This window comes from Lissotriton vulgaris, chromosome 3_1, assembly GCF_964263255.1.
Source record: "Lissotriton vulgaris chromosome 3_1, aLisVul1.2, whole genome shotgun sequence".
NCBI classification, from domain to species: Eukaryota; Metazoa; Chordata; class Amphibia; order Caudata; family Salamandridae; genus Lissotriton; species Lissotriton vulgaris.
Window position 1 is genome coordinate 819104979 of NC_141689.1, and position 21539 is coordinate 819126517.

Here is a 21539-nt window from a genome sequence, read left to right on the forward strand (position 1 = left end):
CTTTACGAGGCATTACTGTCTAGAATCTGATTCCAGGGCCGATACTCAAGTTGGACAATCCTCTTTGAGGAATCTATTTGGGTAGCCTGTGGCCTGTACGAGCTTAGTTGTTACTAGGCTTAGTATGGTTATTACTGTATTGTTACTCCTTTGGCCGCAGGGAGATGAGGTGAGGCTCGCTATTCTATTCTAATGCTTATGACTATTGATGAGGATCCCCTGGAAGAGAAGGATTAGTTACTTATTTGTAATCCTAGTTCTCTTCCAGGGGTATCCTCATCAAAGTCATAAGCAACCCTCCCGCCTCCCCGGGCAAAGGACATTCTTTAATAAGGAGATATTGTTAACCTATTTGTTACTGGGTTTTTTCAGTCTCCAAAAAGAACTGACCTAACTGTCACCCCTGAGGCATGATGGGATACTGGGGGTCATGGGTGCCTTAAAGGCACGGTGTCAGTTTATTGCTATGCAGCTACAGGTTAGCTTTTCAGCCTTTTTAGACTGTGTGTTTGCAATGCAGCCTGGGAGCTTTCTATGCTTCCAGTGTGTTATGAGAATTTCTGCTGTTTTCTGAGCAATAAAACAGTTTCTAAACAATCTTTGTTGTTGTTTCTCATGCTTATTATTCATGTATGGTGGAAATTCTTCACAGCATATTTCAGCTCTGATGTTATTTGGCTGCTATTGCATGTTTGTTTATATATATATATATGTATATATATATATATGTATATATATGTATATATATATATATATATATATATATGTATATGTATATATATATATGTGTGTGTATATATATATATATATATATATATATATATATATATATATATATATATATATATATGTGGGGCACATATAATATAGTGTTTCCGGGATCCCGCGCTTGGGCGGGAATATTCTAATGCTTGCTTGATGAGGATACCCCTGGAAGAGAACTAGGATTACAGGTAAGTAACTAATCCAACTCGCATATTTGAAGGTGCACTAATATGTGAGAATGAAGAAAAAGGCGAAATATTTGCCAATGATCACGCAATTTGAGACCAGTAAACGGGTCAAGTACGTTTCTGTTAGGTCAAGTAGGTTATTAATGTTACTCAAACATGCATGTCGAGTTACAATTTTATGATTTTTTTATCTCCTGTGTCCCATCACGTCAATAGTTTCACCAGTGTAACTTTCTGGTTCAGTATCAAAATTCTCCAGAAAAGATCCTAATTTCTTTTCAGAGTAACTAATAGGAAGGTGTGAGTGGGGAGAGCCCACGGCAAGATGACTGCACCCTAGTGCAGCTCTGCCAGTCGGGAGCCCAATCCATTAATTTTCCTGCCTTCCAGCACACATCCATCCCACTACAGAGAACTGTGTGGGTGACAATGCTGAGGGTCTGTGCGACCTGATCTTGAGACCCTGGGGTGAGAATGTGAGCGGCTGAGACCTACTAGGGCAGCAACTTGTGTACAGCTGCCAGAAGGGAGTCGGCAGCTGCGAAGAGAAACAAGACTATGGAACCCTGAATGAGGGATTCCTGTAATCCTTGAGGTGAGGCACAAGCCTGTGGATGACACGGGCTGGGGCCTGCATCGCTGCTGTTCTCGTTGTGAGGAGGCAGTAGCTGCCCGTACTGCCTCCAGTGCCGGAAGGGAATGCTGGGTGGAACGCAGCTGCGAGTGATGTGGTTCGCCTGGTGAGCACACTGTTGGATGGCTGTCTCTGTAGTGCGGACTGTCCTGTCCTGCTTGAAGGTAGAGAGCAGGGAAGAGTGCACCTGAGACTTAGGCCCTTGATCAGGGGTGGTGATTGACTGCATGGCTGGAGCGGCCGAGTGGTGCGCACCTGTATCGTGCAACTTTTTAGCGCTTAATGCAGTGGAGGGCCTCTTGACCAGAGGCCGGAATAATTCCCTGCTGTAGTGTGCGTATACGGCTCACCAATGAGACAAGGCCACTGCCAAGACATTAGTGAGTGAGGCCTGACCAAGGGAGCAGGTGAGCATTGTTATCCCGAGTCGAGGTTGGCTGCCCAGGCCTCACTGAATCTACTTCGGGAATCATGTTGCTTACAGTGTGCTTTTATATTTGAGCGCAGCTCCTTCTGCTATAAACTGCAGCTGGTACTATGAATTATGCTACCTTTGGGAACATGCCTCGCACTGTTGTGTGTGCCTAGACGAGGTCATTCTGGACACACTGACTGAAGCGCCCTCTGAAACTGGCAGTTTGATAGTGGGGTCTCCCAGACAGGGTGAGTGAAGGTATGCCATCCTGGATCTCAACACCTTTGCGCTGCACTGACTGGTTAAAATGGGGGAAAACGCACAGAGGCCAAACCCATCTCTCGCTTGAATTGAAGCATGCAACTAAATCTCAGCATGATGTTATCTCCGATCAGGAACTAGATACAATACCCCAGGGTGCAACTGAGCTTGAGACCACACTTATAGCCATGTAGCAGAGTCTGCAATCTATTGATACTAAGATCGACAGACTGAATCTGTGCGTGGGCCACTTGACGTCGGAATTGGACAAACAGATGGCATACATCACTGTGGTGGAGCAGCGCTTCTTTACAGCAGAAGATGACCTACATTTCTCCAGTATTGGCGTATCTTTAATAGATTGACATGCTTGAATCTTTCCTCGTCGTCGAAGTGGGACTCCCACTGTACATAAAAAGCAGTAAGCAATGATTTGAACATTAAAGTGAATGGAGAAAACCATTCACTTTAATATCTCGTCCTAGTCATTAGGAATGATCCAAACTCCAGCCAATCAGGTAACAGCACCCTCTAGAACCCTGTCCACAGAGGCTTCAGGCTCTCAGATTTTCTACCACACATCGGGTGAAGGGAATCTTCCTGAGCTCTGCTCAGTACTTTCTTTTGGCCTTCTGAATTTCTTCAGGTCTTCAGTTCCACATGTCTTCTTCAAAAAGATCCCTCTTCAGGCATTGTGATTCTTGTGGGAAACTAAGACTTCAGTCAGATGATCCCCACAAGAAGTGTATTTACTGCCTTCACCCTGAACATCAGGTGAGCGACATTAAAATATGGAGGACTCGCTCTCAAAACACTTTGAGAGATAGAGGACAACTTCTTCTGTGGCTACAGAAGCTTAAAACCAAAGACAATCCATTATCTGATGAGGAGAGTGATTCCTCACATAAAAGTACTACATCTAAGAAAATAGCTATTGAGGCGGAGCTGGTAACTCCTAAGGCTGCGAAGGTGATCAAAAAGCATCATCACAGCTCAAAACATGAAAAAAAGCCTTCATCTTCAAAAAAAGATCCAGCCTCTCTTAAGGGTCAGTCTGTACCCTATATGCCTTCTAAAACTACATCGAAAGTTCAGCAGGCATCAAGACCTCTTCCTGAGACAACTTTACCTCACAAAAAAGATGCTCCGTCGACGAAACCGCTGACTTTCTCTTCTCAGACTAAGATGATCATATAGTCTGATCTTCTCCGTCGACGTTAGTATCTGTGAGTGTGAGACTGTCACAGATTACAACTTCGTCTCCCTCGTCGACTGAAGTCTCGTTGCCACTGCGGCGGCTCCCAAAGGCAAGTCTCTCTCGTTGACGCTGTCCTAGTCATCGCAATCTTTGTCAGCACAGTCTTTGTCTACGGTAGCCTCGTGTACGGTGGCTTTGTCGGCGGTGGCTTTGTCGGCGGTAGCCTCGTCTGCGGAACCTAAGTATTCGGATTTAGATCCTCACTGACGAACCTCATTGACATCAAGACCTTCGACGGAAGAACTGTTGATGAAAACTACATCTACGACATAGTCAGTGGTTAGCTTGACATTGTCGTTGATGCTAGTTCCGTCAACAAATCTAGCCACTTCTAAGGTTAGAAGACACTCACAGGAGGTAATATTGCCTTTCCACACAGTAAGGTGTCTCCATGTCTTCCAGAAAAATCTTTGATTATGGAGCAGATGAGGAGGAACCGGAAGATAAGGGTATGTTTGGGGTGGCTCACAGTCCGTCTGACTTTCTCCTTAAATGCCAGGGTGATGAAGATGAGGACTATGTGTATTACCCTGAAGCCGCCAACCAGGAGAGGCAAAGTGAACAAACCATCCAAATGCCGGTTTCTCTGGTTTCAAATTTACAGCTTATGGTAGAGGTTTACTACAGCAGATTCCCTCTTTCAGACGCCTATTACACCACCTTCCTTGCTAATTAGATCCTCCCCTCCGGTTATTCCAGTACCTGCAGCAACGCAACATTAGGACCAGGAGGCACATACCACTGATGAGGAGAGAGAAGAGGGAGAGTTGGATGAGATATCCCTTCCTAACGAATTGTATGACTATCAGATCCACCTTCCACTCCACCTCCAATAGATTCACCACCTTAAGATATAAGGGGTTTCCATACCCTCATGGAGAGAGCGGCACATAGGTTACAACTTCCAATGATTACTAGGCAGGCTGATTGTTTCCTGTTTGATTTCAAGGAACAAACAAAGAGACAGGTTTGCTCTATTCCATAGTAGACTTAATATGGGAAGAGGGCTTAAAGGTCGTGAAACCCCCAGCCTCAAATCTGGCTGTTTTGCCTAAATTGGATAAAAAATATATGGCTCTGGATAATTTGCCTGCCTTCCTTATCAGGCAACCCAAGCCAGTCTCTGTGATTCTGGAAGCGGCTCAACAGCGGGCCAGAAATCCTGCTTCTCCATTGTCTGCCCCTCCGCATAGAGATGGAAGGCGTCTTGACTCCATTGGTAAAAAAATGTCCACCATGGCGGCAACTGCCGTTAGAGCGGCGAATTCTCTTGCTATTTTAAATAGATAATACTGCCAAATGTGGTCGGACGTTTCACCTTTTATAGGAATGTTACCAGAGGAATCCAAAACTGAGGCTCTCAAAATTCTGCAGGAGGGAGAAAGGATCTCAGCTGAGATAGATTGCGCAGTGGATATTTCTTCCACTGGATTCCACCAACTGGCTGGGGCTGCAGTCCTGAAGCGCCCGGCCTGGATAAAGGCTACTTCTTTTAGACAAGAGGTTCAGACTAAAATAATTGACATGCCTTATTTGGACATCACATAGATGAAGCCCTTCAGACCACTAAGGACACAGATACTGCATAGGCTCTTGGTACTCTACAGTTCAAGAAGCAGCCCTTTCGTTGAGCAAGGGGACGTGGCACGTCCTCCTTTCGGGGAGGTTACACCCAGTACAAGCAGTGCCATACATATCCAGGTCAATCAAGGTACTCCTCTTCACAACAGCAACAGTTGTTTAAACAACCTCCTGCTGCCTCCTATAAACATTACAGAGGAAAGACTGCCTACAGAGGCAGAGAACTCCAAGAATCAGTGACAAAACGCCCACTTCCGGCCACAGTTCCCACCAATTCCGTCAAAGTTGGTGGAAGAATTTCCTTTTTCCTTCCTGAATGGTCTGCATTAACAACGGACAGATGGGTTTTGGAATTTGTAAAGGTTCCTCCGAACTACCCTCCCAGAGGTCCCCCTCCTGCTCATCTAAAGAAGTTTTGTTTCAAATAAAAATAATGTTAAACAAGCATTTGCAATGCAATAGGTCTCGCATTAGGAAAGTGTGAGCTATTGGTACTGTAAATGACCATTTTTTTTTTAATGTGTTGGCTTTGAAAATATATAAATTAATACCATTGTTATTCACAAAGCCAATAGCTTACACTTTCCTAATGTGAGTCCTATTTGCTATTGCAATGCTTGTTGGTAGCAAGCAAGGACAGTGCTGTTGTGGTGCTGAGTGATGCTGTTGTGGTGCTGAGTGATGATGTGGTTGGACTGAGTGATGTGGTGGTGTCCCTGAGTGATGTGGTGGTGTCCCTGAGTGATGTGGTGGTGTCCCTGAGTGATGTGGTGGTGTTCCTGAGTGATGTGGTGGTGTTCCTGAGTAATGTGGTGGTGCCCCCAAGCGATGCCCCTGAGTGATGTGGTGGTGTCCCAGAGTGATGTGGTGGTGTCCCAGAGTGATGCCCCTGAGTGATGTGGTAGTGTCCCTGAGTGATGTGGTGGTGTTCCTGAGTAATGTGGTGGTGCCCCCGAGCGATGCCCCTGAGTGATGCGGTGGTGTCCCAGAGTGATGCGGTGGTGTCCCAGAGTGATGCGGTGGTGTCCCAGAGTGATGCGGTGGTGTCCCAGAGTGATGCGGTGGTGTCCCAGAGTGATGCGGTGGTGTCCCAGAGTGATGCGGTGGTGTCCCAGAGTGATGCGGTGGTGTCCCAGAGTGATGCGGTGGTGTCCCAGAGTGATGCGGTGGTGTCCCAGAGTGATGCGGCGGTGTCCCAGAGTGATGCGGCGGTGTCCCAGAGTGATGCGGCGGTGTCCCAGAGTGATGCGGCGGTGTCCCAGAGTGATGCGGCGGTGTCCCAGAGTGATGCGGCGGTGTGCCAGAGTGATGCGGCGGTGTGCAGCATGCAGCAGTGTGCAGCATGCAGCAGTGTGCAGCATGCAGCAGTGTGCAGCATGCAGCAGTGTGCAGCATGCAGCAGTGTGCAGCATGCAGCAGTGTGAGGCGTTAGGTGAGGGGTAGTGAGGGGGTGAGAGGTTGTGTGAGGGTCAGAGAGTGTGTGTGAGGGTGAGATGTTGTGTGAGTGTGTGTGAGGGTGTGTGAGGGTGTGAGAGTGTGTGTGAGGGTGAGAGTGTGTGGGAGGATGTGTGAGGTTGTGAGGGTGAGGGTGTGTGAGGGTGAGGGTGGGTGAGGGTGAGGGGTGAGGGTGGGTGAGGGTGAGGTGAGGGTGAGAGGGTGGGTGAGAGGGTGGCTGAGGGTGTGTGTAAGGGTAAGGGTGAGGGTGTGTGTGAGGGTGAGGGGTGTGTCAGGGTGAGGGGGTGTGTCAGGGTGAGGGGGTGTGAGGGTGGGTGAGGGTGTGTCAGGGTTAGGGGGTATGAGGGTGAGGGGGTGTGAGGGTGAGGGGGTTTGAGTGAGGGGGTCTGAGGGTGTGTGGGGGGTGAGAGGGTGAGGGGTCTGAGGGGGTGTGTGAGTGTGGGTGAGGGGGTGTGTCAGGGTGAGGGGGTGTGTCAGGGTGAGGGGGTGTGTCAGGGTGAGGGGGTGTGTCAGGGTGAGGGGGTGTGTCAGGGTGAGGGGGTGTGTCAGGGTGAGGGGTTGTGAGGTTGAGGTGGTGTGAGGGTGAGGGGGTGTGGGTGAGGGTGAGAGGGTTGTGAGGGTGAGAGGGTTGTGAGGGTGAGAGGGGGTGTGAGGGTGAGAGGGTTGTGAGGGTGAGAGGGGGTGTGAGGGTGTGTGGGGGTTTGAGGGGGTTTGAGGGTGAGGGTGAGGGGGTCTGGGGGTGTGAGAGGGTGAGGGTGAGGGGGTGAGGGTGGATGAGTGTGAGAGGGTGTGAGGGTGAAAGGGTGTGTGAAGGTGAGAGGGTGGGTGAGATGGTGGGTGAGGGTGAGGGTGTGGGTGAGGGTGTGTGTGAGGGTGTGTGTGAGGGTGAGGGGTGTGTGAGGGTGAGGGGGTGTGTGAGGGTGAGGGGGTGTGTGAAGGTGAGGGGTGTGGGGCTGTGAGTGGGTGAGTGTGGGTGATGGTGAGATGGTTGTAAGGGTGAGTGGGTGTGTGAGGGGGTGTGAGGGTGAGGGTGGTTGAGGGGTGAGATGGTTGTGAGGATGAGTGGGTGTGTGAGGGTGAGGGTGGGTGAGGGTGAGAGGGTGTGTGAGGGTAAGGGGTGTGAGGGTGTGGGGGGAGTCAGGGTGAGGGGGTGTGAGGGTGAGGGGGTGTGAGGGGGTGGGGGTGTGAGTAGGTTAGGGTGAGAAAACGGTAATTTTCACAGACATAAGCCATGGGAGTGGGGTAAGATGCGAATGCACCATCGTCTAAAGAATTAGTTATTGGCATTTGTAAAGCGGGTACCATCATTATAATGGCATTGTAGCACTTTCTCTATCTGGGCGCCCTTTCATGCAGATCTGGGACTGCCATCAGTTGAGTGTGCCTGTTTGTTGCTCATTAATTGTGAGCAGTTAGTAGAGTCTTTGTTCGAAGTTTATTTCAGGAGTATTTTTTGTATATCAATCTGAAATTAAAATGAATCTGATCTTGGGCATTTTGTAATCTCTTATGTGCATTGATGGATGTGCGAGGGGCTGTGTGGGTTTTTGCTCTTTGGATTGTACGGTTGGTTGTGCTTTGCTCATCCAGAGTGAAATTTGTTCTGTGTATTACAGTACAAGTGGGTGATTGAGGCAGCGTGCACATGATGGCGTGGTATTTGTCCACTGCTGCCTGTAGTGTAGGGTGTATAATGGTGTGGTGTGTGACACTGCTGCTGGTTTGGTAGCCCTTTGCCTTTGTATCGTTTTGATGTTGTTTGCACCAGGGTGTACGTGTTCTGTCTTGGGTGTGATATCTGCCGATAAAGCTTTGCCAAAAGGCGATTTTAGTGAAACGCGTTTGCGGCATGACCGTGCTTCTCCCGACATGCCTTTTAAAACCATAATTCGTAAACTCGGGAAATACCTTGACGCTTTTTAGTACCCAGAGGGCATTGTTTCGGATGATGATCAGAGCGTGAGTCACTCATTTTCATACTGTTAATAACCTTGCCTATCCTGTCAAAGCATCTGCTACTCTATAATAGATACCATGCCCTCCTTCTATGTTCGAACCAACCGTGTGCATTTCAGTAAAAAAACATAATTTGTAAACTCAGTAAAAACCTTGACGCTTTTTAGTACCCAGAGGGCATTGTTTCGGATGACGATCCGAACGCGAGTCCCTCATTTTCATACTGTTAATAACCCTGCCTATCCCGTCAAAGCATCTTCTACTGTATAATAGATACCATGCCCTCCTTCTATGTGCATTTCAGTAAGTCTAGACTGCCGCTTTTTCTCACTCTGGACTCTTGTCGAACTTTCTTTTTTAGCTATGCTTGGGAGTAGACGAACGTGCCTTTAAGGCTTTTTAGTTAATGTTGAAACCACGTATTCATGCCCAAGTTCTGCAGGACACGTTTGCATTGTTCTGTCAGATGTAGGGAGGGGGTGGGCAGGCTGATTAGCTGCGGAGCGGATCTCTTTGAAGTAGCTCACGGCCTTGAGGCCGTGAAAATTAAAGCAATTAGGGGGGAGGTGGGAGGGAGGCTGATAGGCAGAAGGCTCGGGCAGATGTCAGATTAGAGGGAGGGGGTGGGCTACCTGCAACTCGAGCGACCATATGGAGAGGGAGGGGGGTGGGCTGCCTGCTGGGAGAAGCTTGTGTGAGGGAGACTGGGCTGCCTTTGATGATCGAATGCAAGCTCGTGCACAAGGAGCTTGTGGTCACGTGATTCACGTGAACTGTTGAAAATCCTCATCGTAAAAAGTCAGTTTTGTGGTTTGGTTGCAACGGGTCTCTCTGCGAGACCTAAAAAGGGAGCGATCGAAGTGGTACCAAATTCACAGCGAGGAACAGGGTTTTATTCAAGGTTTTTTCTGATAAGAAAGAAATCTGGAGAGTGGCGTCTCATCTTGGACCTTCTTTACCTCAACAAATTACTAAAAAAAAGCAATCCTTCCAGATGTGTTCTCTTCAGGAGGTGCTTCAATTGATAAATCAGGAAGATTTCATGGCGACCCTAAACCTTCAGCACAACTATTTTCCTATCCCTATCCTCCCCAGACACAGGAAATTCTTACCACTGCCGTCCCTCCCCTTAATTGCTGATAACCGCCAGGGGGAAGATGTCCTGATGCCCAAAGTGACTCTGGGTGGAGTGCTCTAATCCCCCCTGTAAATAAATAGAACTGGCTTTTGGGATGGGGTCCCCGAGGATCTAAAGGCTAAGGGAGGAGGGTTGGGATTCACCCTCTTTCCCAATATTAAAAAAGAAAAATTGCCACCTCCCGTCTGCACCCATGAGAGGTGTGCTGGCAGGGAGACTTGTGGGTCCCCCCGTAAGCACATGACCGGAACACCGAAAATGATTAAAAAAAATAAATAAAAGGAATAATAAATAACCCAGGAGCCAGTTATTTATTATTTTGGCTTCTCCTAGGAAGGAACACCTCATAATGCACTAGGGCATTTTACAGCACAATATTGATATTATTGCGGTGAACCTAGAAGAATGGACCCCACCAATAATTTTTTTATGGCTGCTGCAGAGAGTGCAGCAGCCTCCCGACATAAAAAAAAAACCACAGTAAATCCATGACCCCAGGAGAACTTACCATATTTTTTTAACGCTCTATGTGCTGAAGCTCCATGTTCTTCAGTTGGAGTGAAAGGCCCTCTTGTGGTGTTTTTATGATCGCATCTTGTGCACTAAAAAATCTTTCCAACATGTTGGTTTTAATTAAAAAAACAGCTCTTTTAAAATGGGTGAATTTTTGTTTGTTTAAAACAGTATGGTTATGTGACATTTTCGCCTAACTATAAAATAACTTTTACCCTTGGGCCCAAAGTTTTTGTTTTTTAAGGGTAGAATTGTGGTATACCCCACGAGGGGTGCGGGAGGGCAGAAAGATGTTGGGTCAATTCTGGGATTAGGGGTCACAGCCCGATGTCTGTGTAGGCCGCCCAACCAATTGTTCTTAAAAAATTGTTTTTGGACCCCCCCCCCCCACCTCCCCCCAAAACAGTATATAAATCCATCCCTGATGGTCTAGTGGGCTTTCTGCCCCCTGCGCCTCGATGGGCAGACTGGGATTAAACACCCCCTATCCATCATGAGTGGAGACAGAAAGCCTGTTGTGCTCAAGGATGGAGGGAAGCAGATGCCCATGCCTAAGGGGGCCGCTATCGCCCCTCAAAAATAGTATACTCCGTAATCCCCTGGTACACAATGGACTTTTTGCCACCCTCATCCAAACACCCTCCTAGACTGGGGCAGCTTTGGGCTAAACTCTCCCAGTCCACCCTGTCCGGGGGGGGAAGGTGGGTAGGGTTCGGGCAGAATCATTGATTTTTCCCAGGGTTGGGATGGAAGGACACGCCCATGCCAGGTGGGTTGCTCCCCCACGCTGTTAGCGTGGTCTACTTTCACTATTGTTTTGCTGTGACATCGACATGTTTGTGTCATAAAAAACAAATTGGAAACGTTAAAAAGTAAATTTACCCTCCTAAACATCAGACTTCTCCTTCATGGCAGTTAAGTCTGCTCTTAAGTCCGTGGCTCCTTCTTTAGATGTTGTGGTGATGCCTCTATCTATAGACTCAAGAGGTGAAGGCAGTTTTTCCAGTGGCCATCACATAGCAGATTTGGCAAACTTCGCTCTCTTATCAGTAGTGGAGCCTTTTTATGACAATACATTTTTATTTCTTACCAAAATTAGTTTCCGATAATCACATCTCTCTGGTATTAATCAACTATGGGCCACTTGATAAAAGTTCAGCTTTGTTTCAACATTGCATTTTCCCCATTGATTGTTTCTTGTATCTCCGGCTACCAGCACGCCTCTTCCTGATAGTAGATTTCACTTCTTGGTTGAAGTTTGTACTTTCACCAAACATTACTATGAAGATGCAGACTCTAGAGTAAATATAGAAGGTGGTTGGATGTCCTACGGAATCTCTTTAGATGAGGTTCTACTTTTCAGGTAAACCTTCTTGACTGTCTTGCCTTAAAACTTTAGAGACTGCATTTGTTTGGGCTGTACTTATTTTATTTTGTGGCTTTTAGTGAACATTTTCTGATGCAGTAAGAAATCTTAACATATAATCCTAGATCTCTATTGTTTGAAACATTCCCATGTATCTCATTTTAAAAACTGACAACCTATTTAGTACATTTAAAAAATATACATTGCTTCCTCAAAATTAACTGAGCTTGTGACAATACAAGTCATGCTGTGATATGAAAGCTTATGGCTTCTTAAAGGTTACAGGAGCTTCTTTTCAGCTTTTTGTTCATTCAGCATAGCTGTACTTTAGTCTTTGTAGGAGTTAAGTGTCTCAATTGCAGCATTTCTGAGGTTTGAGGCTGTGATGTTGTCTCTGTATCATGGGAAAATAGGAATGTAATATAAGAGAAGGCCTTTGGGGGAGGAAAGTTGGCTTGTGAAGCTGGTGCTTGCTTTTCGAAAAACAGTTTTTGGGCTTTTTTATAAGTGTTTAATTAAGTGTTTCAGGATCCCCACACACAGACAGATATAGTCTGTTAGACTTGTAAATACTCCTACGGTGCAGAACTAGAATTTCAAGTAACATTTTCTTGACTTGCTGTGCCTATTCCAAAATGTGTATATTAATGTACATGCATAAATTAAAATGTACATCTGTAGAAAAAGCTATAAGCTATGTATTGCATACTTTTCAGTTGTTTCTATTACAGTTCTTACATGTATCTCTTGTTAAATTTTTGTAGCCCTCCAAGCCACAACATTGTGGTAAATGGAAAGGAGTGCATAAACTTTGCTTCTTTTAATTTCCTTGGACTTCTGGATAATGAAAGAATTAAGGTGAGTTTTGAATCCGCAAACCTGGTTCTGCAAGCTTAGTTTTAATTGATACTCTTGTTTTGAAATGCCCTTCGTCCTTGTGCGTTGCTCGATTTATATTTGCTTTGTCCAAAACAAGATAGTTTATGCACCCAGCTTAATCATTTTATGGGTAATAAACTGGCATCAAGGTGTGGTGCAAGCGCTGTGAAAAATCTTTACTGAGATTTTTTTGTAGACCTGTAAATTTTGGTTTATTTTGCCACAAATGTTGTATCGTACCCTTTTATTATCCTGTATTTCCTGTATAACTATGTACTTATCCATTATGTTTTGCCATCTGTGCATGCTAGTGTCTTCTCCTTTAACTATTGCCATGTTTTTGTTAAAATAATTGACCCATATGCAGGTACTCGGTAGCTTCAACAGGGTCATGCATTGACGTGTTAAAAAAATATTAATCCCCAATAAGATTCCTAAGGTACCTTGGTCAAAATGTATGCTCCCAGTTCCTGGAACATAATATTCACATATTGGATATTTTTTTATTGACTACTAGCTTACCCGTCGCGCGTTGCTGCGATCTCAGAAGAAAGGAAATTTAAGGAAACTTGTTATGATAACATTCAATTTACATTGTGTCATTTTTATTGAAACTTATTCATTTTAATATGGAAAACATTTTAAAGTGTTTTAATTCTGTTTATTTATTAGAGTGCTTTTGGATACGCTGTGCTTTTTGTTTTTCCGTCTGGTGCGTACACGAATAAATCCGGTTTTCCGACGCGTTAGCTAGCCACATACAGTTGTCCATGTGAGAAGCACGGATTCTCCAAATCTAGTCCACACACTTGCAGCGATTGTCCTTGTGCTTTGTTGATGGTCATTGCAAAAGCGAGTCGCACCGGAAACTGTAAACGTTCAGTATTGGAAAGATTATGAGGGGTCCGGGGGGCCGATATTTAACAATTTTTTTTTTTTGCCAGAAACCTTTGCGGGAGTTACTCAACAACTTTTAACAATGTTTTTTTTTTTTTTTTGCTAGAAACCTTTGCAGGAGTATACTCAACAACTTTCCAAAGTTTCATGCCGATAGACTAACCTTGATCGTAGTTGGATTTAGGTGTATTTTTTAGTAGCCACATCATATAAAGTTGTTTTTGCAAATCGTTGGCACCATGAAAATAATTTGGAATAAAAAAAAAACCAAACACAGATGGTACTGCTCAACTTTATACACATCACTTTTCATTTAGCCAAAATGGGAGGGATCAAGTCAACCAAAGGCGCATCTACACATATATACTTTGGAATGTCTGATGGCGATAAAGCAAGTTCACTTCTTATTGGTAAATGCTGCAGGCCTGATTCAGAAAGATAAGTTTACATCAGTGATGTCATCAGTGATGTCATGAGTGATGTCACTGACCATGTCATGAGTCATGTAATATTTGCGTTATATAATAACAATTCCTAGGCAACTTAACGCCTGTCTGAAATCAGGTCTGACACATTCGGTTGAAAGACAGAAACTCAGTGTACTAACAAAACACAGTTATAAATGTCATTTTATTTAGGTCATACATGTATATATCTTGATTTTAAAACAAACATTAAAACATCAGTTACCTAACCAAACACAATTTGATCATAGATAAAAATCAATTGTTACATGAATCTTCAAAAAACATAGGACAACAGATAATAAACTAATACAAGGGTCACTAAATCTGGGTAGATAAGGATGACAATCTCTACGCGTGTTTCGGCATATCCCACGCCTTCTTCAGTTGAAACCACTTGAATTGCAAAGGAGGTAAAATATAAGAGCCTCCAGGAAGTGAACAGCTGGTGCTAGAGAGCTTGATGTATCTATAACTGTCATTAACTTGGGAGTGCTCAATCGAGGATATACGACCGGGTTGGGAAAAAGGTCAAACCTCTGTGGTGATGAATCTGAAACCTAAATACTTCCGGTATCGGGTAAGGGGCACGGAAATAGATGCTTTGAGCCCAAGAACGTTAATGAAAATAGATTCCCAACCTCCTATGAGTAACTCATTCTCTTCGGTCGACGGACTTCAAAACGGATAGCAGATGTGCTGGTAGAACTGGGTCTTAAAATTATTGATGTAGATCCCAAGTCCAACAAAATGATTGCAAGAATGCAACACAGATACAGTCCGTCAGGGGGGCCTAAGGATTAAATGGGCAAGCCCCGAAAATACGCTCACGTCTCAAGTCTGCTATTCGTAGCAGACTTGAGACGTGAACGTCTCAAGTCTGCTAAATTCTATTTCTTAACTTTAAAGTCCCTGTAACTTTTTTAAAAAAAAAATTCTTCAGTGTTTCTTTCTCTCTCCCCCTCCACCCCCCCCCCCCGTTTGTATGATGTGCAGCCTGATCGTCGGGGTGCTCGTAAAACGCCTGGGCTTGTTAACTTGACAATTCTTCTATGATTTTTGCAGAAACCGAACGGCACTCCTTGTAGTGTATATTCAAATGTAATTAGTACCCCCGAGCACATCAATGCAGAGTCGGACATGTTTCGGCTTGAAAAAAAGCCTTTATCACTTCGTGAGAAAGGCTTTTCAGGCCGAAACGTGATATGCTGTGCTAATAAAATTTGAATATGCACTACAAGAAGTGCCATTCTTTTGCTGCAAACACGACTAAAGAATTGTGTTTTTTTATAGATGGATATATTTTACAAATCCACTTTTTATGGGGAGAAAAAGGCCTCTGTACACCAGTCTACAGTGAAGTTTCACAGATTTATTGCAGCAAGCAAACCGGTTGTTGCTTACTGCAATAAATCTGTGAAATTTCACTGAAGACTTGTGTGCAGCGGCCTTTTTCCCCATAAAAAGTGGATTAGCAATGTTAAAAGGGGAATTTGGTCTACCCCCACCGTTAGCACCAACGGACAAGTGCACCGTCCAACCGTTGACCACTTTGGATAACAAAATATAGCGTAGCGGACCACAGCCTCTCAGCTTGTGGCAGGACATTTAAAACCACTTTGGCGTACATACCTGCTAAAGACTCTGGGCACTGAGGAAGGTTTAACGAAGCTGAAATGCATTCGCCATGAAACTCAATTGAATAAAGATGCCTCCGAGATTTTTCCCCTACTGCAGCCTCTGCTCCTTCTTTGGAGGAGTTGTTTCTTGTATTTAGCGTGTCAGCCAGAGACACGCAACAGAGGCCCCCGTGTCGCTAAGCTGGCCTGGCTGTCACTGGTTTCTGCTGCGGCAGACTGTTCAAGTTTCCAAGCGATTGGATGAGCCAAAGCCCACCACCGGGATCAGAAGGAGAAGAGGCGGTGTTGGAGTTACTAACTCCACATCGGGCGAGTTGTATTTCCATGCTTGCTCCCTTCATGAAGTTTCCTGAGCTTTGGGGGTCGATGCGGTTTGAGGACCCAAGGGGGCATCCGAGTTCTAGTACCACACAGCAAGTTGCACTTAACGACATTGTGGTGCCCTGAATTCCGCTCATGTATCAGTCACCCCCGCATTACCTACCTGGATGAAACCAAGCACTCTGTGACTTGCAGTTCGCGCACATTACGTGATCTGCAGCAGGTGAGCATAGACACAGGCTTTGGAGCATAGCGGAACACAGCCTATCAGCTTGTGGAAGGACATTTAAAACTGCGCTGGCGTTCATACCTGCTAAAGACTCTGGGCGCTGAGGAAGGCTTAATGAAGCCGAAATGCATTCACCATGAAACGCAATTGAATAAAGATGCCTCCGTGGATTTTCCCCTACTGCGGCCTATGCTCTTTCTTTGGAGGAGTTGATATATATAATGAGTTTGTGCCTTTCATATTTACACAAATGGAAACTTTAAAATCTGCAGGGAATGCCGAAACGTGACTCTGGGAAATAGCTGCATTAATAAAGTTCCTAACCCCACCCTCCGTTTGAGTGACAGGACTCTTTTGTGATAAGGAGGATATATATATATATATATATACAATCCCAACCCGTCAGTGGATGACAGGCAACATCAGGGTGCAGACCTCAATACCCCTCAGCAAACCGTCATAACGGAGCTCACAAAGAATCCAACTCGAGTGAGTAGCAGGAATAAACGTTTATTAAATAAATGACGCGTTTCGCTCCACTAGGGAGCTTGTTCACATATATATATCCTGCATATAACCTACTGGTGGTCGCCAGTAGGTATGTATAGTTAGGACCTAGTTTCCATAGGAATTCTGCAACATTCTATCGGGAATAACTTTGTCATCGATTGAGGAAATTGCGTGCAATTTTCCAAAATTTTGGCCAGCTCAGTTCTGCTCCTTCCCTGAAAGTTTTGGGGGGATTCGTCAAGCGGGGGCCGAGAAAAAAGGGGGGTCCCAAAACGTGTTTTCCCCATGTTAATTTCCATAGGACGATAGACACGGCTACAGCCCGAACGGCTTAACGGAATTACACCAAACTTGGCAAAATGGTAGGGACTGGTATGCATAAGTGCCTTTTCTATATTTGTTGAAAATCCCTTCAGTATTTCCTGAGAAAATCAAAAGAGAAAAAATGTATATATCTATAGCAGCTTACTGTAAGCTTACCTTTCCGAGCAAGAGCTGAATGCTAATTGGCTGTCAACTGTCTGTCAACACTCCAAACCAGAAAGTGTTGGCAGCCATCTTGTGCCTCGGTAGACTGAGGCACAGGAAAGCAGAAAAACATACGTGTAGAACTCAAAAAGGGGGCAGGGTAGAAGCACCCTGGCCCCCTAGGCCTGCTCAGGGGGTCCCACACGCACCGTACGTGTACCGTACAGTAAGCTTACAGTAAGCTTACTGTACAGAGTACAGTAAGCTTACAGCAAGCTTACCGTACTCGTACGGTGCGCGTACCCCGCGATTTAAAAAAAGTGATGTCATCATTGAAGTCATATGAGATGTCATCAGTGATGCCACTGACCATGTCATGAATGATGTAATATGTGACATCAGCAGTGGATTGCGGGTGCGCGAAATATAGTTAGTACAACTAACTATATAGGAGCAATTTCAATGGTTTTGTATGAGTGAAATGTCCAGCTAACTAGAACACACCTAAAACGTATAGTTTTTTGAGTGAATTTCAAAGGTTTTGTAAAATCTAATTCCTAACTATATAAGGCCTGAAACCTATGGTTTTTTCAGTGAAAATAAATATATATATATAAATCTATGTATGTGTGTGTATATATGTATATATATATATATGTGTGTGTGTATATATATATGTATATATATATATATATATATATATATATATATATATATATATATATATATATATCCACCAAGTTTGTGATGTTAAAAACTTATGAAAACACTAAAAAACAAATCAATCTTTGGTATAGACAGGGTCTTCTCACCAAAGAAGAAACCAAATTCTTGAATGTAGCACATCCCATCACCCCTCTTTTCTATCTTTTACCCAAAATTCACAAGTGTACCTTCCCTGTTCCAGGCCGTCCTATTATTTCTGCACAAGGCAGCATGAATGAAAACATTTCTAAATACGTGGATTTTTTCTTACAACCCCATATGATTTCACTTCCCTCTTACCTCAAAGACACCACTGATTTTTTAGTCAAAATTGGTCAAGTCACTTGGTGTTCTGATTTTTGTTTCCTGGTGATGGATATTGAGGCACTTTACACCAGCATTAATCATCTGCAAGGTTTGGAAGCTGTTCAATATTTTCTTGACACACGGGAGGCAACCATGCGAGAGCATAATTCCATGTTGTTAGACGTGATACGTATTTGTCTATACAACAATTACTTCCAATTTGATAGGGATATCTACCTTCAAGAACGTGGAGTGGCCATGGGTTCGTGCTTCTCCCCCAGCTATTCATGCCTTCATGTTGGCTGGTGGGAGAAGCATGTTCTCCGGGTCACCCATGGGCACTGGCTCCCCCGCCTTGCCCATTATTGGAGGTTTATAGACGACATTTTTATCGTCTGGAAGGGAACACACGAGCAGGCAGCACTCTTTGTCAAAGACCTCAATATGAACAACAGGAACGTTAAATTCACTGCTAACATTACATCAAGTTCTGCAGAATTTTTAGATGTCCAAGTTTACATTGACCACGACACAATCCAGACAAAATTACACAGGAAAAGCACTGCAGGAAATTCCATCCTACATGCCCGCAGTGCTCACCCTCCACACACAATCAACAGCATACTGTTAGGCGAATTTATTCGTATTAAACAAATTTGTAGCAGCTCTGATACCACCAATCAGTGTTTGGCTGACTCCAGGGAAAGATTCCTCAGGCGAGGCTACAAATGAGACACTTTGGATCGTGCTCTCACAAAGGTTCTAGCACGCCCAAGGGAGGAACTTTTGACCCCGAGAACTAATACTACCTTAGATTCTGCTACTGCTGGATCTATTCGCTTCATCACCACCTACTGCTCCCAGGTACCCAAACTAAGAAAGATCATAAAGTCAGAGTGGCCGATTGTGCTAACAGATGTTATCTTAGGCCCATTTTTACCCAAGCTACCGGCCATCACCTTTAGGAGGGCTCCTTCCATGAAAGATCTGTTGGATAAAACACAACCTGAGCTCCAACCCAAAACTTCCTGGCTTAATAAACCAGTTTTTTTCAGGTGTACTTCGTGCCGGGCCTGCACGTTTGCTGTTAATGGCACCCATTACACATCAGCTTTTAGTGAGAGACCAATTTCAATAAAAGAACATCTTACATGTCGCAATGATTTTGTGGTATACCAACTTACCTGCACATGCTCACTTTCGTATATTGGTAGCACTAAGCTGCAAGCAAACCAACGCATCTTGCAGCACATACGAGCAATCGTAAACTCTGACATGAATTATCCAGTGGCTCGCCACTTCAAGGCAGTGCAAGATAAAAAACGTAAAGATCTCAAATATACCTTATTGTGCTCTGTCGCTAATCCGGGCAGAGGTGGGGATCGTGAGAAACTTTTGCGACAAAAAGAAGCCTACTTTATACTGCTGCTCGACATAAGATCTCCAACGGTTTAAATGCTTTTGATGAATTACACCATTTTTTATAATTGTGTTGATTTTTGAATCATCGGTCTCTTTGAGTTATCCTTTGCCTATATTCTAATGTGCTACAGAGTACACATATATATATATACATGATGAATATTTGATAGTATGTAGTGTACACTTTGCTGTAGGTTCTAAAAGAGTTTCAACCGCCTATATTTTTAATACTACATGTATCCAACATCTGAATGTGTTGATCACGTTTTTTAGCACTTGCACTTTAGCAGTCAAGCATTTTGAGAAATTGACATGCAAGAGTTGATCGTATAAAATCTATTTGTGAAGGCTAGTGTTGCATTGTCATATAGTTGCATTTTGCACTTGCAATTTATTTATTTACACTATTTATATGTGCAATTTTGATACGGATCGTAAATGTTCCATTGTTTATAATCCGAAACTTACTATATTACAATGCCTGTACAAACAGTTTTTTTCAATTTGAATGGATTTAACCAAGTCATTTTAGTTTACATTGGTTTGCTTTGCTCCTTTATTCATAAGCACTATGCTTTAATTGTTTCTTCAGATTATTTCCAGTTATCTGATCTTGCTTATCACATTTGTTTGTTTTACTGCTTGATTGTTATCACATTTAACCCATGCGTCCTGTTTCTTTAGGCGCTTGGGCTTTTAACAACCATATAATGCTCTGCCTACTCCTGACGCGTCATGTGACCAAGCTCCGTTCGCGGAGCGAAACGCGCCAGGGAGGGCACTTGCTCTGACACACCTTTGAAAAATAATTTTTGCACTGCTGGCTATTTGATCGGTGTTGTGGCTTCGATGATTTAACATCCAGCTGATCTAATTGTGGAGTGGAGGTCTACGCCCGTTAAGACCGCAACGAGAAGCGGTCGGGATTTCTTTTATATATATATATTGTTATTGTTATTGTTATTTTTGATTTGTAGCGCGCTCAATCACCTACAGGCCTCTAAGCGCTCGGGAATCGATGGTAAACAACAACTTTGACAGTACAGAGGGCATCCACTAGCCTACGTGGCTCACAGGGCTCTCCTGAACAACAGCGTTTTCAGCCCCTTTCTGAAACGTAGGAGGTTTCCTTCCTTTCGTAGTGGCTCAGGTAGTGTGTTCCATAAATGCGGAACCAGCACCGAAAAGGCTCTACCGCCCTTGGTGGCAAGTTTGTACCGAGGGCAGACTAATAGCTGAGAGTCTGAGGACCTAAGAGCTCTCTTTGGGCTATACATTGCCAGGCGATCTTTGATGTAAGCAGGTGCCATGCCATAGATGGCTTTATGGGCGATGCACAGATTTTTAAATTCCACTCGCTCCTTAATAGGGAGCCAGTGGAGGCTTTGTAGCAGGGGGGATGCTTTAGTGTGTCTTGGCTGTCTGAAGATAAGACGAGCGGCATCATTCATCACCACCTGTAGCCTATTTATCAAGGTTTTTGGTAGGCCAAGGTAGAGGGCATTTCCATAATCTATGCGTGAAATCACAGTAGCTGCGACGATGGAACGTAGCATAGATTGGGAAATGATAGGCACTAATTTCCGTAGCTGTCGGATGATATTAGTACAGCTGCCCACCACTGAAGAGATTTGGCTGACCATAGAGAGGTCACAATCCAGTTTGATCCCCAGGCTCTTCACGTTCAAACTGGGTTTTGGGGCTGGACCTAACTCTGCGGGCCAGTAGAGGTCACACCATGGTGAGGTGGTAGATGAAATAACCAAGACCTCAGTCTTGTCTGGATTGATTTTTAGGAGGTTTCCTGTCATCCACTGGACCGTGTGTCTCAAAATATTCTGAGTGTGGAGTTGGGCGGTGTTTGTATTGTCAACACTCAGCAGCAGCTGCGTGTCGTCTGCGTAGTTATATACTGTGCAGCCCATACTCGCCAGGGAGGCAATCAGAGGCTGCAGATATAGGTTAAACAGCAGTGGGGATAGGGCCGAGCCCTGAGGTACCCCACATTCTATTTCTCCCACTGCGGAGATTTCTTCTCCGAGTTGTATTCTTTGTGTCCTTCCTGACAGAAAGGACTGCAACCACTCGAAAGCCCGGCCTTTGATGCCAAAGTCACTCAGCCTTTCCAGTAGCAGCGCATGACTGACGGTATCGAACGCCGCTGAAAG

General features: G+C 44.6%; 1 protein-coding gene across 1 annotated transcript in view; it reads left to right on the forward strand.

The window, feature by feature from the left end:
* The window catches only part of SPTLC1 (serine palmitoyltransferase long chain base subunit 1), a 346713-nt gene that overhangs the window by 77092 nt on the left and 248082 nt on the right, over window positions 1-21539 (forward strand). Inside the window, exon 4 of the mRNA XM_086961127.1 lies at window positions 12295-12388. Coding sequence (XP_086817253.1) covers window positions 12295-12388 — 94 coding nt within the window. The remainder of the gene's footprint in view (window positions 1-12294; window positions 12389-21539) is intronic.